The sequence below is a fragment of the Apis dorsata genome, unplaced genomic scaffold (genome assembly GCF_000469605.1).
Source record: "Apis dorsata unplaced genomic scaffold, Apis dorsata 1.3 scaffold_434, whole genome shotgun sequence".
In the NCBI taxonomy this organism is placed as follows: Eukaryota; Metazoa; Arthropoda; class Insecta; order Hymenoptera; family Apidae; genus Apis; species Apis dorsata.
The window spans coordinates 288,667-305,770 of NW_006263685.1; the positions used below are offsets into that span (position 1 = coordinate 288,667).

General features: G+C 27.2%; 5 protein-coding genes and 1 long non-coding RNA gene across 9 annotated transcripts in view; 3 read left to right on the forward strand and 3 right to left on the reverse strand.

Moving 5' to 3' along the window:
- Nucleotides 1–2,232, reverse strand: part of LOC102673214 (serine/threonine-protein phosphatase 2A 56 kDa regulatory subunit gamma isoform-like) — a 9,272-nt gene extending 7,040 nt beyond the window's left edge. Inside the window, exons 1-2 of one of the 4 annotated variants that reach the window (XM_031512434.1) lie at nt 2,214–2,232; nt 1,031–1,093 (exon numbers count right to left, since the gene is read on the reverse strand). Coding sequence is in view for 2 of the 4 variants with exons in the window: in XM_006619722.2 (XP_006619785.1) it covers nt 1,031–1,093; nt 1,654–1,683 (93 nt within the window). In the remaining 2 variants the exon portion in view is untranslated. Of the gene's footprint in view, nt 1–1,030; nt 1,094–1,229; nt 1,455–1,653; nt 1,858–2,213 lie in introns of those variants that run through there. The other 3 variants (XM_006619722.2, XM_006619723.2, XM_031512435.1) reach the window with 3 other exon arrangements.
- A 403-nt stretch (nt 2,233–2,635) lies between these two features.
- Nucleotides 2,636–5,326, forward strand: LOC102674308 (zinc finger protein ZPR1). The gene is made up of 4 exons (XM_006619726.2): nt 2,636–2,779; nt 2,862–3,032; nt 3,107–3,782; nt 3,953–5,326. Exons 2-4 carry the CDS (start codon nt 2,907–2,909, stop codon nt 4,486–4,488), a joined length of 1,338 nt encoding a protein of 445 aa, XP_006619789.1. The 5' UTR covers nt 2,636–2,779; nt 2,862–2,906; the 3' UTR covers nt 4,489–5,326.
- Nucleotides 4,103–5,277, reverse strand: LOC102676337 (dynein light chain 1, axonemal-like). Its single transcript, XM_031512436.1, has one exon. It carries the CDS (start codon nt 5,056–5,058, stop codon nt 4,687–4,689), a length of 372 nt encoding a protein of 123 aa, XP_031368296.1. The 5' UTR covers nt 5,059–5,277; the 3' UTR covers nt 4,103–4,686.
- Nucleotides 5,327–6,924: 1,598 nt separating the features above from the next.
- Nucleotides 6,925–8,461, reverse strand: LOC102674448 (general transcription factor IIH subunit 3). Its single transcript, XM_006619727.2, has 6 exons — nt 8,291–8,461; nt 7,696–8,192; nt 7,495–7,617; nt 7,298–7,433; nt 7,190–7,226; nt 6,925–7,074 (listed from the first exon to the last, which is right to left on the reverse strand). Exons 1-6 carry the CDS (start codon nt 8,298–8,300, stop codon nt 6,999–7,001), a joined length of 879 nt encoding a protein of 292 aa, XP_006619790.1. The 5' UTR covers nt 8,301–8,461; the 3' UTR covers nt 6,925–6,998.
- A 655-nt stretch (nt 8,462–9,116) lies between these two features.
- LOC102674581 (malate dehydrogenase, mitochondrial) lies at nt 9,117–11,393 on the forward strand. The gene is made up of 5 exons (XM_006619728.1): nt 9,117–9,398; nt 9,801–10,016; nt 10,110–10,382; nt 10,453–10,779; nt 10,849–11,393. The coding sequence occupies exons 1-5, from the start codon at nt 9,324–9,326 to the stop codon at nt 10,972–10,974; spliced, it is 1,017 nt and encodes a 338-aa protein (XP_006619791.1). The 5' UTR covers nt 9,117–9,323; the 3' UTR covers nt 10,975–11,393.
- Nucleotides 11,394–14,508: 3,115 nt separating this feature from the next.
- On the forward strand, nt 14,509–15,951 carry LOC116186113. The gene is made up of 2 exons (XR_004151056.1): nt 14,509–14,758; nt 15,626–15,951. It is a non-coding gene; the product is annotated as an uncharacterized LOC116186113 (long non-coding RNA).
- The last annotated feature ends 1,153 nt before the right edge of the window (nt 15,952–17,104 follow it).

Sequence of the window (17,104 nt, forward strand, 5' to 3'; positions counted from 1 at the left end):
ATCTTATTTCAATAATGTTTTATTATTATTTTATTAATTGATTATTCATATAAATTAAACTTATCATTATTAATCATAAATAAACTTATCATTAAAATCAATTATATCAATTTTATATATCATATTGTTCATTTAATTAATTAAAATTAATTATACAAGCTTTTTAACAAATTGAAAAAATAAAAATCGTAATAATATATATGTATATGTATATATATATATATATATATATATACATATAAGATGCATATAAAAGAATTAAATATACCAATCAATGTATGTATGATGAAAATTATTTATATATTTTACAAATTGCAAGTTAATACATAAATTTTAATAATTAATAAATATTTTTCTGCACATATATAATTGCACATTAATATCATTCTTGGATTTTATATCGTAAATGATCATATTTCATATATACATAAATCACTATTGAAAAAAAAGTTGGAAAATAATTATAATTTTGATTATTTTTGTAATCACATATTATTTTAATGAGAAAATCTAAATATACTCTATATAACAAAAATAATAAGAAACAAAGAGTAAAAAAATATTGGTTATTTCGTAATACATCTTTCGTATATATCGTTTTCTATTTATCAACTAAGTCCACACACAAGCGCCACCTGTGACGAGTAGCATTTTTTCATAACTTTAAATCATTTTAGAAACATTAATCATAAAATATAAACTTGATTAAAAAATACTGAAAAATTATATCAGAGAAATATATATTTAAAATATACACATATACATGACTTTGAAAAGAAAAACATTTCAGGTAGCACAGTGTCGAAGATGGATACTAGATCACTTTTAAAGAATAACTGTTAAATAAAGTCTTTTCTTTAAAGAAATGACACAACGTCAACATTTGATAACTTTAACGAATTGAATACATGACATGTATAAATATAGAAAGGAAAATCTATAATAGGAGAAATTGATGATGACAGAAGTCGATTCGTAATGAATCGAGTCACATCAATAAGAAGGACATAGAAGGACGATATAACCTCACCTCGTCATTCGTCTCAACATCCTTGCCATTCTTTCCTTTGTCCTTCCCGATCTTCGTCGCATCCTGGAACAAAACAAGTAAATTGCACCGCTTATATTAGCGTACAATGCCACGACAGCACAATTCACATTCAAGACGCGGTTGCTCGACAAACTCGCACTTGCGATGTCACAACGGAAACGAGAATTAGTTGAAGTACCATTGTTAGGTTCTTCAAAACGTTTGCTTGAGAAAATGTACCAACGAAATGGATATCAAGAAATCAGAATCACGCTACACCCTTTGGTGTCTCGGCTACCGGGGTTGTTTCCCCGTACTCTCTTTACTCTCCCTTCTTTCTTTTCTCTCCTATCCCTATCCCTGTCATTGTCACCCTCTCTTTTTCCATCTCTCTCTGTCTGTCTGTCTGTCTGTCTCTGTCTTTCTGTCTTTCTCACTCACTCGCTTGCTTACTCGTTCTCGCTCTTTCATGCATACACATATTTTCTTTCCTTCTCTGAAATGCGCGCGTGCCCGCGATCTTTCCTCGTCAAAGGAACTCTGTTTTCACGTATGTGAGTACCGATCGCATAAGAGACGTACATGATTAGAGACAGGAGCGATATGCAACATAATGAACGCACCTTTTCTTTTTTTGACTGTCGACTCGACATATTATCGATCGCAAATTAATGCTACGCGTAATCGAGTTGAATGCAAGTTAGCACACTTCGAAAACACGTAGTAACACATCGATTAGCGGCAACCGAACCGACACGAGACACTCATTCGCGGCGGCCATTGGCTATGCTTAACCATTGTACTTTCAGCCGGCGATTCGCGCCACTCACTGAGAATGCTGAGTTTCGACTTTTCCCTAGCTTAAAGTGCTTCAGAAACTTCTTCTTATATGCTCCTTTTATATCATGAAAAATACTGTTTTTTATTCAAGTTCCACGTGTATTGCTATGTACAAATGAAATATTATGATTATAATACATTAATATTATAGAAATCTGATAATTTGTAATGCATTTATATTTTGTTCTGCGATACTACAGGTTATAGTATTGTTAATATATATTCAATTGAATCATTATTAAGAATCATAATTTGAAACAATTTGAACAACTTTATTTATTAGAAAAGTAATAAATTTTAATAAATAAAGCTATGGAAAAATAAAATATTTAAATTGTCTTACCTAAAAAAATATAAAATTGTTGTTCAAAGTGTCAAATCCAATATTACATTGTACTGTTTTAAATGCATTCAAAATGATATACATGAAGTTAGTTAATATTTATAAACATAAAAGTGTGATATTTCAAAACTTTGCTTATAATCAATTTTGAATAAAAAAATTCTGTATCAATTATTTGATATTATTGAAATTTCCTTGTTTGTATTTATTTATTAAATAATATATATTTTTAGTAAAAGTATAATATTTTATGTAAATGATAATATTTTTATATAAATTTTAATATTTCACATTTTTTGTATAAATGCAATTATTGTATTGTAATTAATATAATTATATATAAAATAACTATTTAATTATGCAGATTCCATAAATTCTATAACAATTACATGTATTCTAAAATTTTAGTAATATAACAAGCTAGGATTGCCTACACTTCTTCATCTAGAGATTCTAGATCAGAATAAATAATTTACACATGTGAATGTGAATTTATTTGGATCATTATGTTTTCGAAAGATTTGAAGAATGATAAATTGTGTTTAAAAATTTATTATATTTAGCAGGTAAAAATATATATAATTTAATAGATATAGAAATTATTAATTAATATAATTCACTTATTTATTTCAATTTTATTTGAAATAGATTTTTTATATAAATTTGATATATAAATTCTATATAACCAAAAAAATGGCAGAAGATCAGAAACAAAATATTGAAGAAAAAACGAAACCAATATTTCGCAATTTGACGGCCGATGATCCAGAACCAGAAACGACAGAGATAGAAAGTCTCTGTATGAATTGTGAACAAAATGTATGGTATTATTGTGAATATACAATAAATAACAATAAATATTTTTAATTTAATCTATCATTTTGTAAATACAGGGTGTTACCAGATTATTGTTAACAAAGATTCCATATTATAAAGATATTGTGGTAATGTCTTTTGATTGTGAACATTGTGGTTTTCAAAATAATGAAATACAAAATAGTGGAAAAATTGCAGAAAAAGGAATTAGAATAACATTACAAATTAAAACTGCAAGAGATTTGAATCGTCAAGTGGTTAAGTCAGATTATACCTGTATAAAAATTCCATCTTTAGATTTTGAAATTCCTTCTAGATCACAAAAAGGAGAAATCACAACAATTGAAGGAATTATAGAAAGAACTATTAATGGATTAGAACAAGATCAACCTGAAAGAAGAAAAAAGTATGCAACTGCTGCATTTCAAATTGATGAATTTCTTGAGAAACTAAAAAAACTTAAATCTTTAGAACAACCTTTCATTATGATATTTGAAGATATATCAGGTGAATGTTATGTAGAAAATCCAAAAGCTCCATTAAAAGATGAAGAATATAGTATAATACAATTTAAAAGAACAAAAGAACAAGATCATATTTTAGGAATTTATACTGAAAATTCAGAGGATACTTTGTTAAAACCCATAAAGGAAGGAGAATATACTTTAGAACAAATTGAGGGAGAAGTACTTTCTTTTCGAACAAATTGTCCAGAATGTAATTGCCCATGTGAAACTAATATGAAATTGACCAGTATCCTTTTTGTGTTACTTAATATTATATTAATATATATATTCTTTCTTTTTTTAATATTATTTTTTATATTATTAATTTTCTAAATATTAATATTTTTATTTTAATTTTTATTGATTCCCAGTTTTTATTTCAATAAAAAAAATATTTATTCTTAACTCAATTTTTAGATATTCCACATTTTAAGGAAGTTGTAATTATGGCAACAGTTTGTGATTCTTGTGGACATAGAACAAACGAAGTTAAGAGTGGTGGAGGTATTGAACCCATGGGAGTGAAAATAGAAGTAACAATCATAGGAAGAGAAGATTTTAATCGTGATTTGTTAAAGTCTGAAACTTGTCATATGCAAATACCAGAATTGGAATTAGAAATTGGTCCTGCTGCTTTAGGTGGACGTTTTACTACTATAGAAGGCATTTTAGTAGCTATTAAAGAACAATTATCATCATCAACAGCTTTTAGCGGTGATAGTAGTGATCCTGAAACTGTTAAACGGATGGAAATTTTCATATCTCATTTAAATGAAGTTTTGGAAGGAAAGCGAAAGATTACACTTGTATTAGATGATCCAGCGGGTAATAGTTACATTCAAAGCCTTTCTAATGAAGGTTTAGATAATGGTTTAAAGATTATTAAATATGAAAGAAGTTTTGATCAGAATGAAGAACTGGGATTAAACGACATGAAAGTTGAAGATTATTAATTGACCATCACAAAAAATTATAAAATAAGGCAATGTCGATAATGTCAATACAATGTATTATATTCAAACATAAAAAAAAATGTATTATAAATGTACACTATACCGTGTAAATACATATTTTGCAATTTTATTGCAAAATTTTTTATTAAATTCAAATTTCTACTGTCATTTCGTATATTTAACAACTAAATTAAATAATTATACAATCGGTATAGCATCGAGTTTTTTTAGTTTTGGTAGTCTTCTAGTTACTTGGCTGCGCCAAGATTCTACATCCATACTTTCACAGATAGGATTATTGATGAATAATAAATCTTCGAGAAGCGGAATTTCTTGCAAACGATTAAATTCAGCCCAATCTTTTACCAGATTATTCGACATATAAAGCACTTTTAATGCTTTTAGTACATTTACACCTTTAATTTTTTCGATTAGATTATATGATATCCACAATTCTTCTAAGTGTTCTCCAACTGCTTCTAATCCAGAGAATGTTTTAATTTGATTGCGACCCAAAGAGAGGATTTTTAAATTTTTTAATGCACTGATACCAGTGATTTTTTCTATCATATTTGTTGAGAGAGATAGTTTTCTAGAAAAATTTTACTTTTAATATTTTTACTAAATAAATTTTAAAAATATTACTAACTCTACAGCAGCAAGTGCTGCTAAATTATTATCCATTTTTTCAATCGGCGGCCATTGAAAGGACAAAATAATTTCTTTCTCTTCATTGGCACTTAGACCTGTTTTTTCTTCCCATCGCTGAATAGCTTCCTTACAAGTTGTTGCTTTAAGAGTCTATGTAAAACTTACATTATAAATTTTTAGAAAAAAATAAAGAATACTATATTATAAAAAAATATTTACCATTTTGTTTGTCCATTTCAATCTTAATAAATGAAACAAATTTTTATAAACATATTAACAATATATAAATACAATTATTTTCAGTTAACTTCATTTCATAAAAATTTAATATTTTATATATTTTATATTAATATTAAATAATATTATCATCATTAATTTTCTTTTTATAATAATTTTTATTTTTTCTAATTATCTTATTTTTTATAATTCTAAATTGATAAAAATTCAAATAGAAAATAAAATTATATAATATAAAATATATAATAAAAAATTATAGTTTATAAACAATTGATAAATATAATTTGTCAATATTATTAATACTTGCAGAAAAGTATTTAAAAGTATTTAAAAGAATAAAATAAATTAAAAAAAATTGAAAATAAATTTTTAATTAAATGATAAATATCAATAAAAGAAGATATTGATAAATATTGCAGAATCAATTGACACATATTGGTAGATGGAAATATTTTGCTTTTATTATATGCTTATACTATAATTGCTGATTTTTAAATAGAAAACAATTCTTATGATGATTATAAGTAAGTTATTTTTTATTTTTTTTTATTATTTAAAAATTTCAGTTTTTTATCAGGATGAATACTTCTGGAAACATAAATATTTGGTATTTGTACAAAAAATTCAGCATTTCATACTGGTACTAATAAATTAATACAAAACATTGCCAGATTATTTGGTTAAATATTTCAATCATTGCATTGATTTTAAATATAAGTTTGAATATTTTTATAAAAAAATAAAATATTTTTTTTAGAATAAAGTAATCTGATTAATAAAAATATTTCCATTATAATGATATTAAGTAAAATAATGTTATTTTAAATTATAATATACTAATATAATATATACTATAATATATATAGGAGAAAGATAAATTTACTAATTATATAATACAAAGATATTAAAAAGAACTCCATTATTAAAGATGAGAAGAAATCTTTGATTTTATGAAATCAAAAGAAACAGCTGTAAAGAGAATAAATAAGAAAAATATGAATATTTTATTATTATTATAAAAAAATATTATTATTATAATTATTATTAATTATAAGAAATACGCTTATTATGTTTATTTTTCATTCTAATCCTAACTCAAATATTTATATTTTATTTTTCTTTACGACTCTAAATATTACTCGCAATTGGAATTTGTGTTTTGTGATAATTATCAGATTTCTGTTTTAATATTATATTTATATTTAATAATGTTTATTTATTTAATAATATTAATTTTTTTATTAAATATAATTTATTTTTATAGCTATATATTTATAATTCCATCTATTTTTGCGATTTTGTATAAAAATAATTGTATAAATAATTGTGTAATAATAATTGTATAAATTCAATATTTATTTTTTTTTTTAATTCATAAACATATTAATCATGGATGCAATAACATATTTTAATCATTAAGTTTTATGAATCTAAAATTAATGAAATCATATTTATAAATATAAAGATTTCAAGGAATGTGTGAAAGAATATATAAATAATGTACAAATATATTACAATAAAATTATAAAACGTTTTCAGTAAAAAATATTTATGATGAGAAAATAAATATTTATTTTAATAAATATTTTTATGAAAAAAAAATTCCTTAATTCTAAATACAATTAATGAACAATATCTACATTCTTTTTTTTTTTCTTCATTTTTATAGGTATAGGTCCTGGCATTTTGAATACTGTGCTGTAAAAAGTAAAAAAAAAAAAAAATAATATTGAAATAATTAACATAATTAAATAATTATTAAAATATAAAAAATATGAATTATCATAAATTAAAATTTAATTAGAATACTTACTGGCAAGTTGTGCATATTGGACTAAATTTACAAAATACTAAAAAAAATTGTTAGTATTATTATCAAAAAATTTATGTAATGATATATAAAAAAACTTGTTTTTCTTACTTGATAAACATATAGAGCATACATAGCCAATATCAATTAATTCTTGATGGCAAAAACATGCTGCTCTATAATCTACCTTTACAGGTGGTGGGAATACTAATTTTGATCTAACATTTGGATCTGGTAAAAATATCCACTAAAAATTAATTACACAATTAATAAAATATTTAGAAATAATTAAATTATTTTTTTCTTACCAATAAATATTGTAATAATCCATTTAACTGAGGAACTTTTAAATAATTTCCCCCAGTAATATCACAACCCTGTTGAAGTAAGGTTAATTCTTGATCTAAACTACATACATCCAATATTACTCCCTATTTATTTAAAAAAAAGTTGTATTTAAAGTATTAAATTTAAATCGTATGAATATTAAAATAAAAAGAATTACAAACCATTTTTTGAGCTGTAAAAAATATATTCATATAATTCATATATTGTGTTGCTGAATCATTACTTGCTGTGATCACAAGAATTCTTGAATATAATTTTTCACCAGCAATCTTTTCTCTCTCCAATCTTGAAATATAACATAATGCCATAGTCAATGCTCCAGATATCAAACTTTCACCAATTAATAATTTATTTGAAGTAATTTCATTGATAACTTTTTGTAATTGTTGCCTTACAGTGAGTTCAATCATAGTAAATTTTTCATATTGTCCATCAATTTGCCTAATTTCTAATGCGTCTTCACAAGGATATAAAAACTTTGCTCCATGACTATGGCATGCTATTACTGCAAGTTGATTATTAGATGACTGCATTAAATGAGCATTGGCAAAAACAATAGTAGAATCCAAACATTGTGTCAATATTCTTGTTTCTTGTTTTATAATTCTTTGCACTGGGTTTACATCTAATATTATTATTAATAAACTTGTCTCTATTTCTGAAATAAGTAATATAATTATATGATCTTTTGATTTAAATAGATAAAAAAGAAATTATATTTTACGTTTTTTCATAGGTTAGTTAACCTTAACATACCATTTGACATCTTGAATCAATATAAATTAATGCAACTATTTAATACAAATATAAATTTAATTTTCTAAACACATTTTTTTGGTATTTTATTAAATTTAAATTAAAAGTATTTTAACAGTTCAATTTAGATCAAATTTAAGAAATAATCCTGAAAAATTTTTCATGTATTATTCAGTTTATGAGAACCGAACAATTAAGTTACTATTATTAGTAAACGTACTTAATTATTATAAAATTAAAAAAAAATTATTTCTTTTGGATATTTTCAAGATACAAGTGTAGAATATCCTATTTTAAAATTAATTGATTTTATATTTTTATTTAACAATGAATTTAAAATGTAATTGAATTAATTATTAATTTACTATCTAATATAATTATAAGATTAAAAAATAATTTTTTTTAGATATTTTCAAAATAAAAATGTAAAATACTTTAAATTAATACTTTAAATTTTACTTTAAATTAATTGATTTTATATTTTTAACTAAGAATGAATTACTAACTTATTAACAATATAATTATAAGATTATATAAGAAAAATAATTTCTTTTAGATATTTTCAAGATACAAATATAAAATATTTTATTTTAAATTAATTATAAATTAATTATAAATTTAAATTTAATGATAAATTTAAAATGCAATTTAAGAAAATATATAAAAATAATAAAATGATATTTATAAAGTAGTAAAATATATAAAAAATATTTTACATATTTTTCAATATATTTCATAAATATAATTTGTATATAACTAACAGAAGAAATGATTAAAAAAAAATAATACATAATAATGGATAATAATTTTCAAAATTCCCGCGCTATACTTTATAAGTAATTTCAGTCTTGCGTATATTATCTATACGAGAGTACGCATGATCGTATACGTATTACGACACGTTAAACGATTGGAGAGAACGGCAGAGAACAAGTGCGAAATATCATTGAGGTCATTGGAGTGTCTTTGAAAGGTTACTGAGCGTTCGAAATTTGAAATCACTTACATTTGTATCTAGAAAGTCATAGAGAATATGTTGCCACAATATTTGAAACCTATTTTGAATGTTACTCAACAAGGAGCGAAACGACTATCTACCAGCGCCAAAGTAAGCTTTTTTTTAACTAATAATTTAAATTTTTAACTAAATATTATATTTACCAATAATAATATATTATGTTTATGTTTTCATTATTTATTTGATTTTTTATTAAACTAAAGATTATAATCAGATTAGTTAATGACATTGAAACATTGTATGTCAGTAAAGTATAGTTTACGACATACACGTGAAGTACAGTTATGCAATCGTGAACATTTTTAATAATATTAGCGATCAAATATTTCTTAATTTTTAATATCGTAAATTTTTATATGAAATTCAAAACATGAAAGAAAAAACTATAAATATATATAAGAGATATATAAGAAAACATTACAAATATATACATATATACATATTCATATATATATTTTATATTTATTTTAATTTTGATATATTTTATTTTAGTGCAATGCCAAGGTTGCAATTCTCGGAGCAAGCGGAGGAATTGGCCAACCGCTCTCATTACTTATGAAACAATCTCCTCTTGTAACCGAATTGTCGTTATATGATGTCGTAAATACACCAGGTGTCGCTGCTGATCTGTCACACATAGATACACCGGCAAAAGTAAAAGCGTATACTGGTCCAGAAGAGCTAAAAGATGCACTTAAAGGAACGCAGGTTTCTATTTTATTATTAAATTTTTTTTATTAAAAATGATTAAGATTAATAAAAAAATTAACAAAATTTTTTATTTGTTGTATTCTTATATAGGTAGTCATAATTCCTGCCGGTGTTCCACGTAAACCAGGAATGACTAGAGATGATCTTTTTTCTACAAACGCCTCGATAGTAAGAGATCTTACCCAGGCTATAGCAGAAGTATCACCAAAAGCTTTTATTGCCATTATTTCAAATCCAGTTAATAGTACCGTGCCAATTGCCAGTGAAGTGTTGAAAAAAGCTGGCGTTTACGATCCCAATAGAGTATTTGGTGTAACAACTCTCGATATTGTCAGAGCAAATACATTCATTGCTGAAGCCAAAGTTTGTAAAAAGTATAGTAATTAAATTCTATATAACATCTTAGATTTACATATATAATATTTTTTTTTAGGGCTTGAATCCACAAAATGTTTCAGTGCCAGTTATTGGTGGTCATAGTGGTGTCACTATTATTCCTTTAATTTCACAAACTAAACCCTCAGTTTCTTTTCCAGAGGATAAAGTGAAAGCTCTTACTATGAGAATTCAAGAGGCTGGTACAGAAGTTGTTAAAGCCAAGGCTGGCACAGGTTCTGCCACTCTTTCAATGGCATATGCTGGTGCAAGATTTGGTTTTTCTTTAATCAAAGCACTTAATGGAGAACGTATTACAGAATACTGTTATGTCAAATCTGATGTTTGTGATACTAAATATTTCTCAACAGCTGTTGTTTTGGGTGTAAGTATAATTATCAATCAATAATATATACATATTGAAATGGAATATTATATTCAAGTTAAATTTTAGAAAGGAGGAATTGAAAAGAATCTTGGTATCGAAAAACTCAATGCATATGAAAAAGAACTGTTAAATGTAGCAATCCCAGAGCTCAAGAAGAATGTTGAAAAGGGAGAACAATTTATGAAAAAATGAACATTAAATTATTTCCATGAATTATTAAAATATTAGGGGATACTAAACAATATCAAATAAAACTTAATAACTTTTGATATTGATTATGAAAATAATTCGCGTTGTACGCGAAAAATTTAAAAAATAGAAGCGGCGAATTCTTTATTAATCAGTAGATATAATACATATTTTATAGATGTAAAGATTTAAATTCATTTATAATGTGATAGAGCAATAAGAAATATGAAATAGAGCAGTATTTGAAAAGAAATACTCATTACTTTGTTCTAAAAGAAATGGAATATAAAAAATTATATATAAAAAATTGGATATTCACTATTGAATATTGGATATTCACTATCTCATTTTAAAAGAGTGGAATATCAAAATTGCAATATATTACATGTAATTTGAAAATAAATTTCATTAAATAAAAAAAATTTTTTATTCTATTTATATCTTTTTTATTATTAATTTTATAGAAAATAGAATCGTAAATTATATGATAACAAAAATTCCCTAGTGTACTATTTCCTCTATTAAAATCAAAATAAACATTAATAGGCAACCTTTAATACAATGTCATCTATATATATAACGAATAAATAGAACAGTTTCATATTCATTGTATAAATTAACGAAACAAGTTTGAAAATACTGTGTTTTCCATTGTGTATGTTAATTTTTCGGCTTAAAAAGTGTTCTTTAAAGAATTTCTCTTAAGAATGTTGTTACTTTCTTGATTAATAAATCCACGAACGTAGCTGGATTTCGTATAAATATCGAATAAATTATTTGAATAAAAATTATAATGTCAAAACGGAAAAATCACAAACGATCTCGACACAAACAATTTTTATATCAATCTCAAGAAACTTTATTACAAAATTCAGATACTTCTGACGAGATCGATTATGTAGAAAATAAATATATTTCTTTACAGAAAAAGTCGAGATCATCTGAACGACTTTTGCATCAACGATCCCCAGAATCTGTATTATTCGAATCTGAACAACCTGATTTATCATATTACGATGATTTAAGTCCAGAAATCGTACCACGATTTCGTCGAATAAAATTAGATTTAAATAGATCAGATAAACATGAGACAGGAGAGAAAAACAATGGTGAAAAAGAGTCGGAAGTGGCTAAAATAAATCAAGTAAATAATTTGTTTAAACAGAATATCGATGTATCTGCGAAAGAATGCTTTCTATTAGACAAAACTCTATCGATGAATCAGGAAATAAAATTAGAAATGAACAATTGTAAGTTTTTGCAAGAGAAAAAATCTTTTTCAAGGATTAAATTTAACGATTACACCACTACTGAAGTTCGTTCTCCAAAATCATCTTATCACGTTCCTTGTGGTTATAGCTCAGAACCAACAAAATTTTCTAATTTTAATTCAGAATCAGAATCTCACGAATTTCATAATTTTTTAGACGAATTTCAAACAATGATTTCTACATGCGACTCTGTAGGCCAATATGAAGAAAAATGGAATAAACACGATCAAGATACGAGAGTTAAAATAATAAATGAAAAAATTGAGCAAGATTCAGATGGAAATCGATCCAATAATTGGAGTGAGTGCAGACAGATTCTTTCAAATTTACGATATTTAAGTAACATTAAAGTACGAACTGCAAATCAAGAATTCTTTGGAAATCGTGTTCAAACAAATTCATTTTCTTGTTATACTTCTTCGTCATTAACTTCAAATGAGACTTCGAATGAACGTATCAATAAACATTATTCCGTAGAAGATGAGAAGATCAATAATAAAATCGATGATGGGGAAAATTACACAGACGCGAAAAGTACAACAACGAGGATTAGAGCTCGATCGATCACTCCTTGCAGTGGTTCACCTCCTCCTGCGAAAAGATGTCGAACTACGCTTAAATTTGACGAGGAAGTGGAAACAGAAGGATCACAAAAACCTGTAGATTCCGCTACAGTTACAGATTTATTGCAAATAGAGAAAAAAAATGTTCAGAATTATTTTTGCCCGAATACAACGATCACAAAAACCATATGGAGCAGTAACAGTTCAGAATCCCCGACCACTTTGATTTTAGATCTTCCAGTTATGTCTGATTCTGGCAGCTGTAGTAGATGTTTTCAAGAAGTAATTCATTAATTTCTTTAATTCTATTGATTTATTTAAGATTAAGATATTTTTCAGTTATTCAAATATATATTGGTTTTATAATTAAAAATGATAAAAGTACTATTATTATCATATAAAAAAGAAAGAAACAATATAGAACTTAATTATTATTTTGCAGCCTATTGAATTTAATAAAAAATGCACGTGTACCAGTTTTCAGCAAAGCAAGCCATTTCAAAAACTTCAATTTGCAAAAAAACCTATTGCTAAAATTGTTCTATTTTGCGTTTGGATGATAAAAAAAATAACAACTATAATGAAAGAAGTAAGTAGTTGCTTGTTTAAAAAATTATCTATGTTTAATTATCTATACAATATTTTTTTTTTTTTCAGGCTTATGGAAATTTTAAGCGAATTGTTTCAACATCTATATCAACGAAACAACAAATGAAAGAATTCAATCAAGTTATTATGACATTACGCTCAGAGAATGAACAGATGATCAACAAATTTTTGGAGAAAATTACCTGTTTGTCTGATCAAATTACTCAAGTATACTATTTAATATTTAATATTTTACGAAAATTTTTTTATAACATTATTATTTATATTTTGATGTAATAAAAGGATTACAAAATTAAAAAATTCTGAAAATCCATAAAAGCATGTTTATTCATGCTTTCATAAAATTAAAAAAAAATATGATATATAAATATCGATATATCATAGCATTACATTTTGATTCTTAATTCTGATTTGTAATTTCATGTATCCAGTCATGTATTAAAATTTTTTTAGCATTATTGTTTATCACAGGTGTGTGCAGGTAATTCAACCGCTATTGCCACTTTAACTGCAGAAGTTATCAGTATACAAGAACTAAGTAAAAAATTGACCGGAAATAACGAGACGCTGATGCAAGAATTGAAAGCATTACACCAAATGCTGAAGAATATGCAATCGAAATCTCCGAAGAAATCACTATCACTATCACTACCACCACCACCACCTCCTCCATCTCTTCCACCCCCTATACCATCAATTTTAATATCATCCAACCCATCAACTGCTTTTCCTCCTCCTCCTCCTCCTCCACCGCCTCCTCCCCCCCCCCCCCCTCCACCCCCCCCCCCCCCCCCGCCCCCCCCCCCCCCTCCACCCCCCCCCCCCCCCCCGCCCCCCCCCCCCCCTCCACCCCCCCCCCCCCCCCCGCCCCCCCCCCCCCCTCCACCCCCCCCCCCCCCCCCGCCCCCCCCCCCCCCTCCACCCCCCCCCCCCCCCCCGCCCCCCCCCCCCCCTCCACCCCCCCCCCCCCCCCCGCCCCCCCCCCCCCCTCCACCCCCCCCCCCCCCCCCGCCCCCCCCCCCCCCTCCACCCCCCCCCCCCCCCCCGCCCCCCCCCCCCCCTCCACCCCCCCCCCCCCCCCCGCCCCCCCCCCCCCCTCCACCCCCCCCCCCCCCCCCGCCCCCCCCCCCCCCTCCACCCCCCCCCCCCCCCCCTCCACCACCACAATCGTCATTTCTTCAAATTTCGACGCATAAGTCGCCGATTACACCAACCACTCCAAATAATGATAGAAACATCAGGTCGCCCTCGAGAAAGTGCTCGACACCACTGTTTAATAGGCCAGCTATAACTGTCGAGGATTTGCTGAAGGTGACCCTAAAAAAAGCACCGCAAAACTTTAAGGTAAATCCAAGGACTATTATACACGACACTTCATTAATTGGAGTATATGAATAAGTGGTGTGAAGAATTCTGTTCTTTCGAAGTTAAAATTTGCTAAAGTTCAAGGCATTGGTTGATTCTCGTTTGAAAATATCATAAAATATTTAGCAAATTAACTTGGGATGATCAGACTTCTTTTAACAAAAGAAATTTTTAAAAAATTCCATAGCTTTTTCCAATTGTTATATTTTTATTATAACAATATTTTCATTCAACCCGAATACGTGAGTGAGAATCATAAGTTTCAAGTTATTATAAATATTTATTTATAATATTTTAGCATAAAAGTCTTATTATTATATATGTATTATATTGAAATTTCTAGATTATTCTACTTTAATTGTTTTATTTGAAAAAATTATTGTTAAATCTTTTAGAATTAAGCTGTGTAAAATGTTAGGATTTCTTATTGTGATTCGTTGAAGTCGTAAGAGAATTATGTTGCTAAAGATATATTTTTCCAAGTATTTTAAATACTTTACTAATCGGCCACTCATCAAAGCGATACAACTTTCAGTCTGATCAATTGTTCCTCAACCCTCGTTGCCATTCAACCGAACACTAGGGGGTTATTTAAAAATCCCAAGGTGATACATATATCTATGAAAAATAAATCGGAAATCTCTCAAAGAGATTTCTTTTCAGCGCAGCTAAAGAATTACGTTATTCCAAATTAATTTAAAATAAATATAATTTTTAATCAATATGAATTGAAAAAATTAATTTGTCAATATCAAATATAATTTCTTCTTTCTTGGAATTATATATATATATATATATATATATATTAAAATTAAAATATACAAAGAAGAAAAATGTTAATTTCAGGAGAATAGAAGAAACACGATACCAGGACCAAAGGGACCCGTCGTTTCCTTAGACATGTTACGTAGTGTGAAATTAAAATCTGCCAGGCGCAGAACGACTGATCAAATCATAAGGTCTCCAAGGAGCGGACGAATAATTAAAACGCGAACAGCACCAAGTCTCAGTTTGTCTCCGATTACAAAAAATTCGGAAAACTCGTTAGGGCGAATTTTAAAACAAGTGGAAATTAATAAACGTGGCCCAAGACGTTTATTGTCGAGCTCGTCAAGTTTTCGCGAAAATATTATTGCAAAAGATAATCAATTATCGAGCGTAGATACGAAAAATAACAATTCACAATCTATGACTGCGTTACAGAAGTCGATAATCGTAGATTAGAGGAATATTATGTAATTGATATCAGAAACATGGTCGCAACTTTAGTAAATTAAGTTATTTTGTTATTGATTAATCGATACATAGATCGGGTTATCTAATATAATATGATGAATAAGAACAATTTATTAATAGTAGAGAATTTTATGTATGACGAATTTTTTTTTCTTTCTTTCTTTCTTTTTTTTTTTTTTTTTTTTTTTACTGAATTGTAACTTAATATGTAGAAACAAAACGCTTATATTTTACAAAATGCGCTCAAAATCTTACTTTTATAATTTTACAGCCTGTAAGTTCAAATTTTACTCATATGAAATTTGTTTTTAATATATTAAATTACGATTCTGTAATATTTATTAATTAGAATTGTTACTGTTATTGGTTTTGAGAATGACTCATTCTAAATTGATGACAAAATACGAAAAATATTTTAAAATTATATTCAATTATAATTATTGACTCATATACTAATATAATAATAATATTAATAATAAAGATTCGTGGAAACATTTAGAGAGTTGTAATTATTTTATTTGTAGCTTTCACGTATGTGTGTATGTGTGTGTGTGTGTGTGTATGTGGTTTTACAGAAAAAGATCGTATCCAGTGTAATCGCATTGATTGCAATAATAGTTAATAATAGTAGTACAGAGCGTGAGAACGCATACGAATCCGATAAAAGAAACGACAGATTTAATCCCCTCCAAATGACGATAAATTTCGATATCTAGGTCTAATTATTCGCTCTCGTGAATTGGGTTAGCGACAAGATGGAATGATCTGAAGATAATTACAAAAAAGAGAAAGAGATACACAATTAATGTTTAAAATACAGAGAGACAAGAGCAAGTAATACATCTAGAGATGAAACATTAGATGTGTATGTGGTATGTATTATTTCTTTTACCTTTTTCTTTTTTTTTTTATAAAAATCGACTAAGCACGCACAACGAATAAAGGATAAAAGCGGTTTCAATCGATACATCGATTATCTATATTCTTTCATAATAATTCTACAATAAAATTCAGGTAGTATCAATGTCTCTACCCAATTTTATTTTAACCGAGAACATTCTACATTTACTTTTTTTTTTTTTTTTTTTT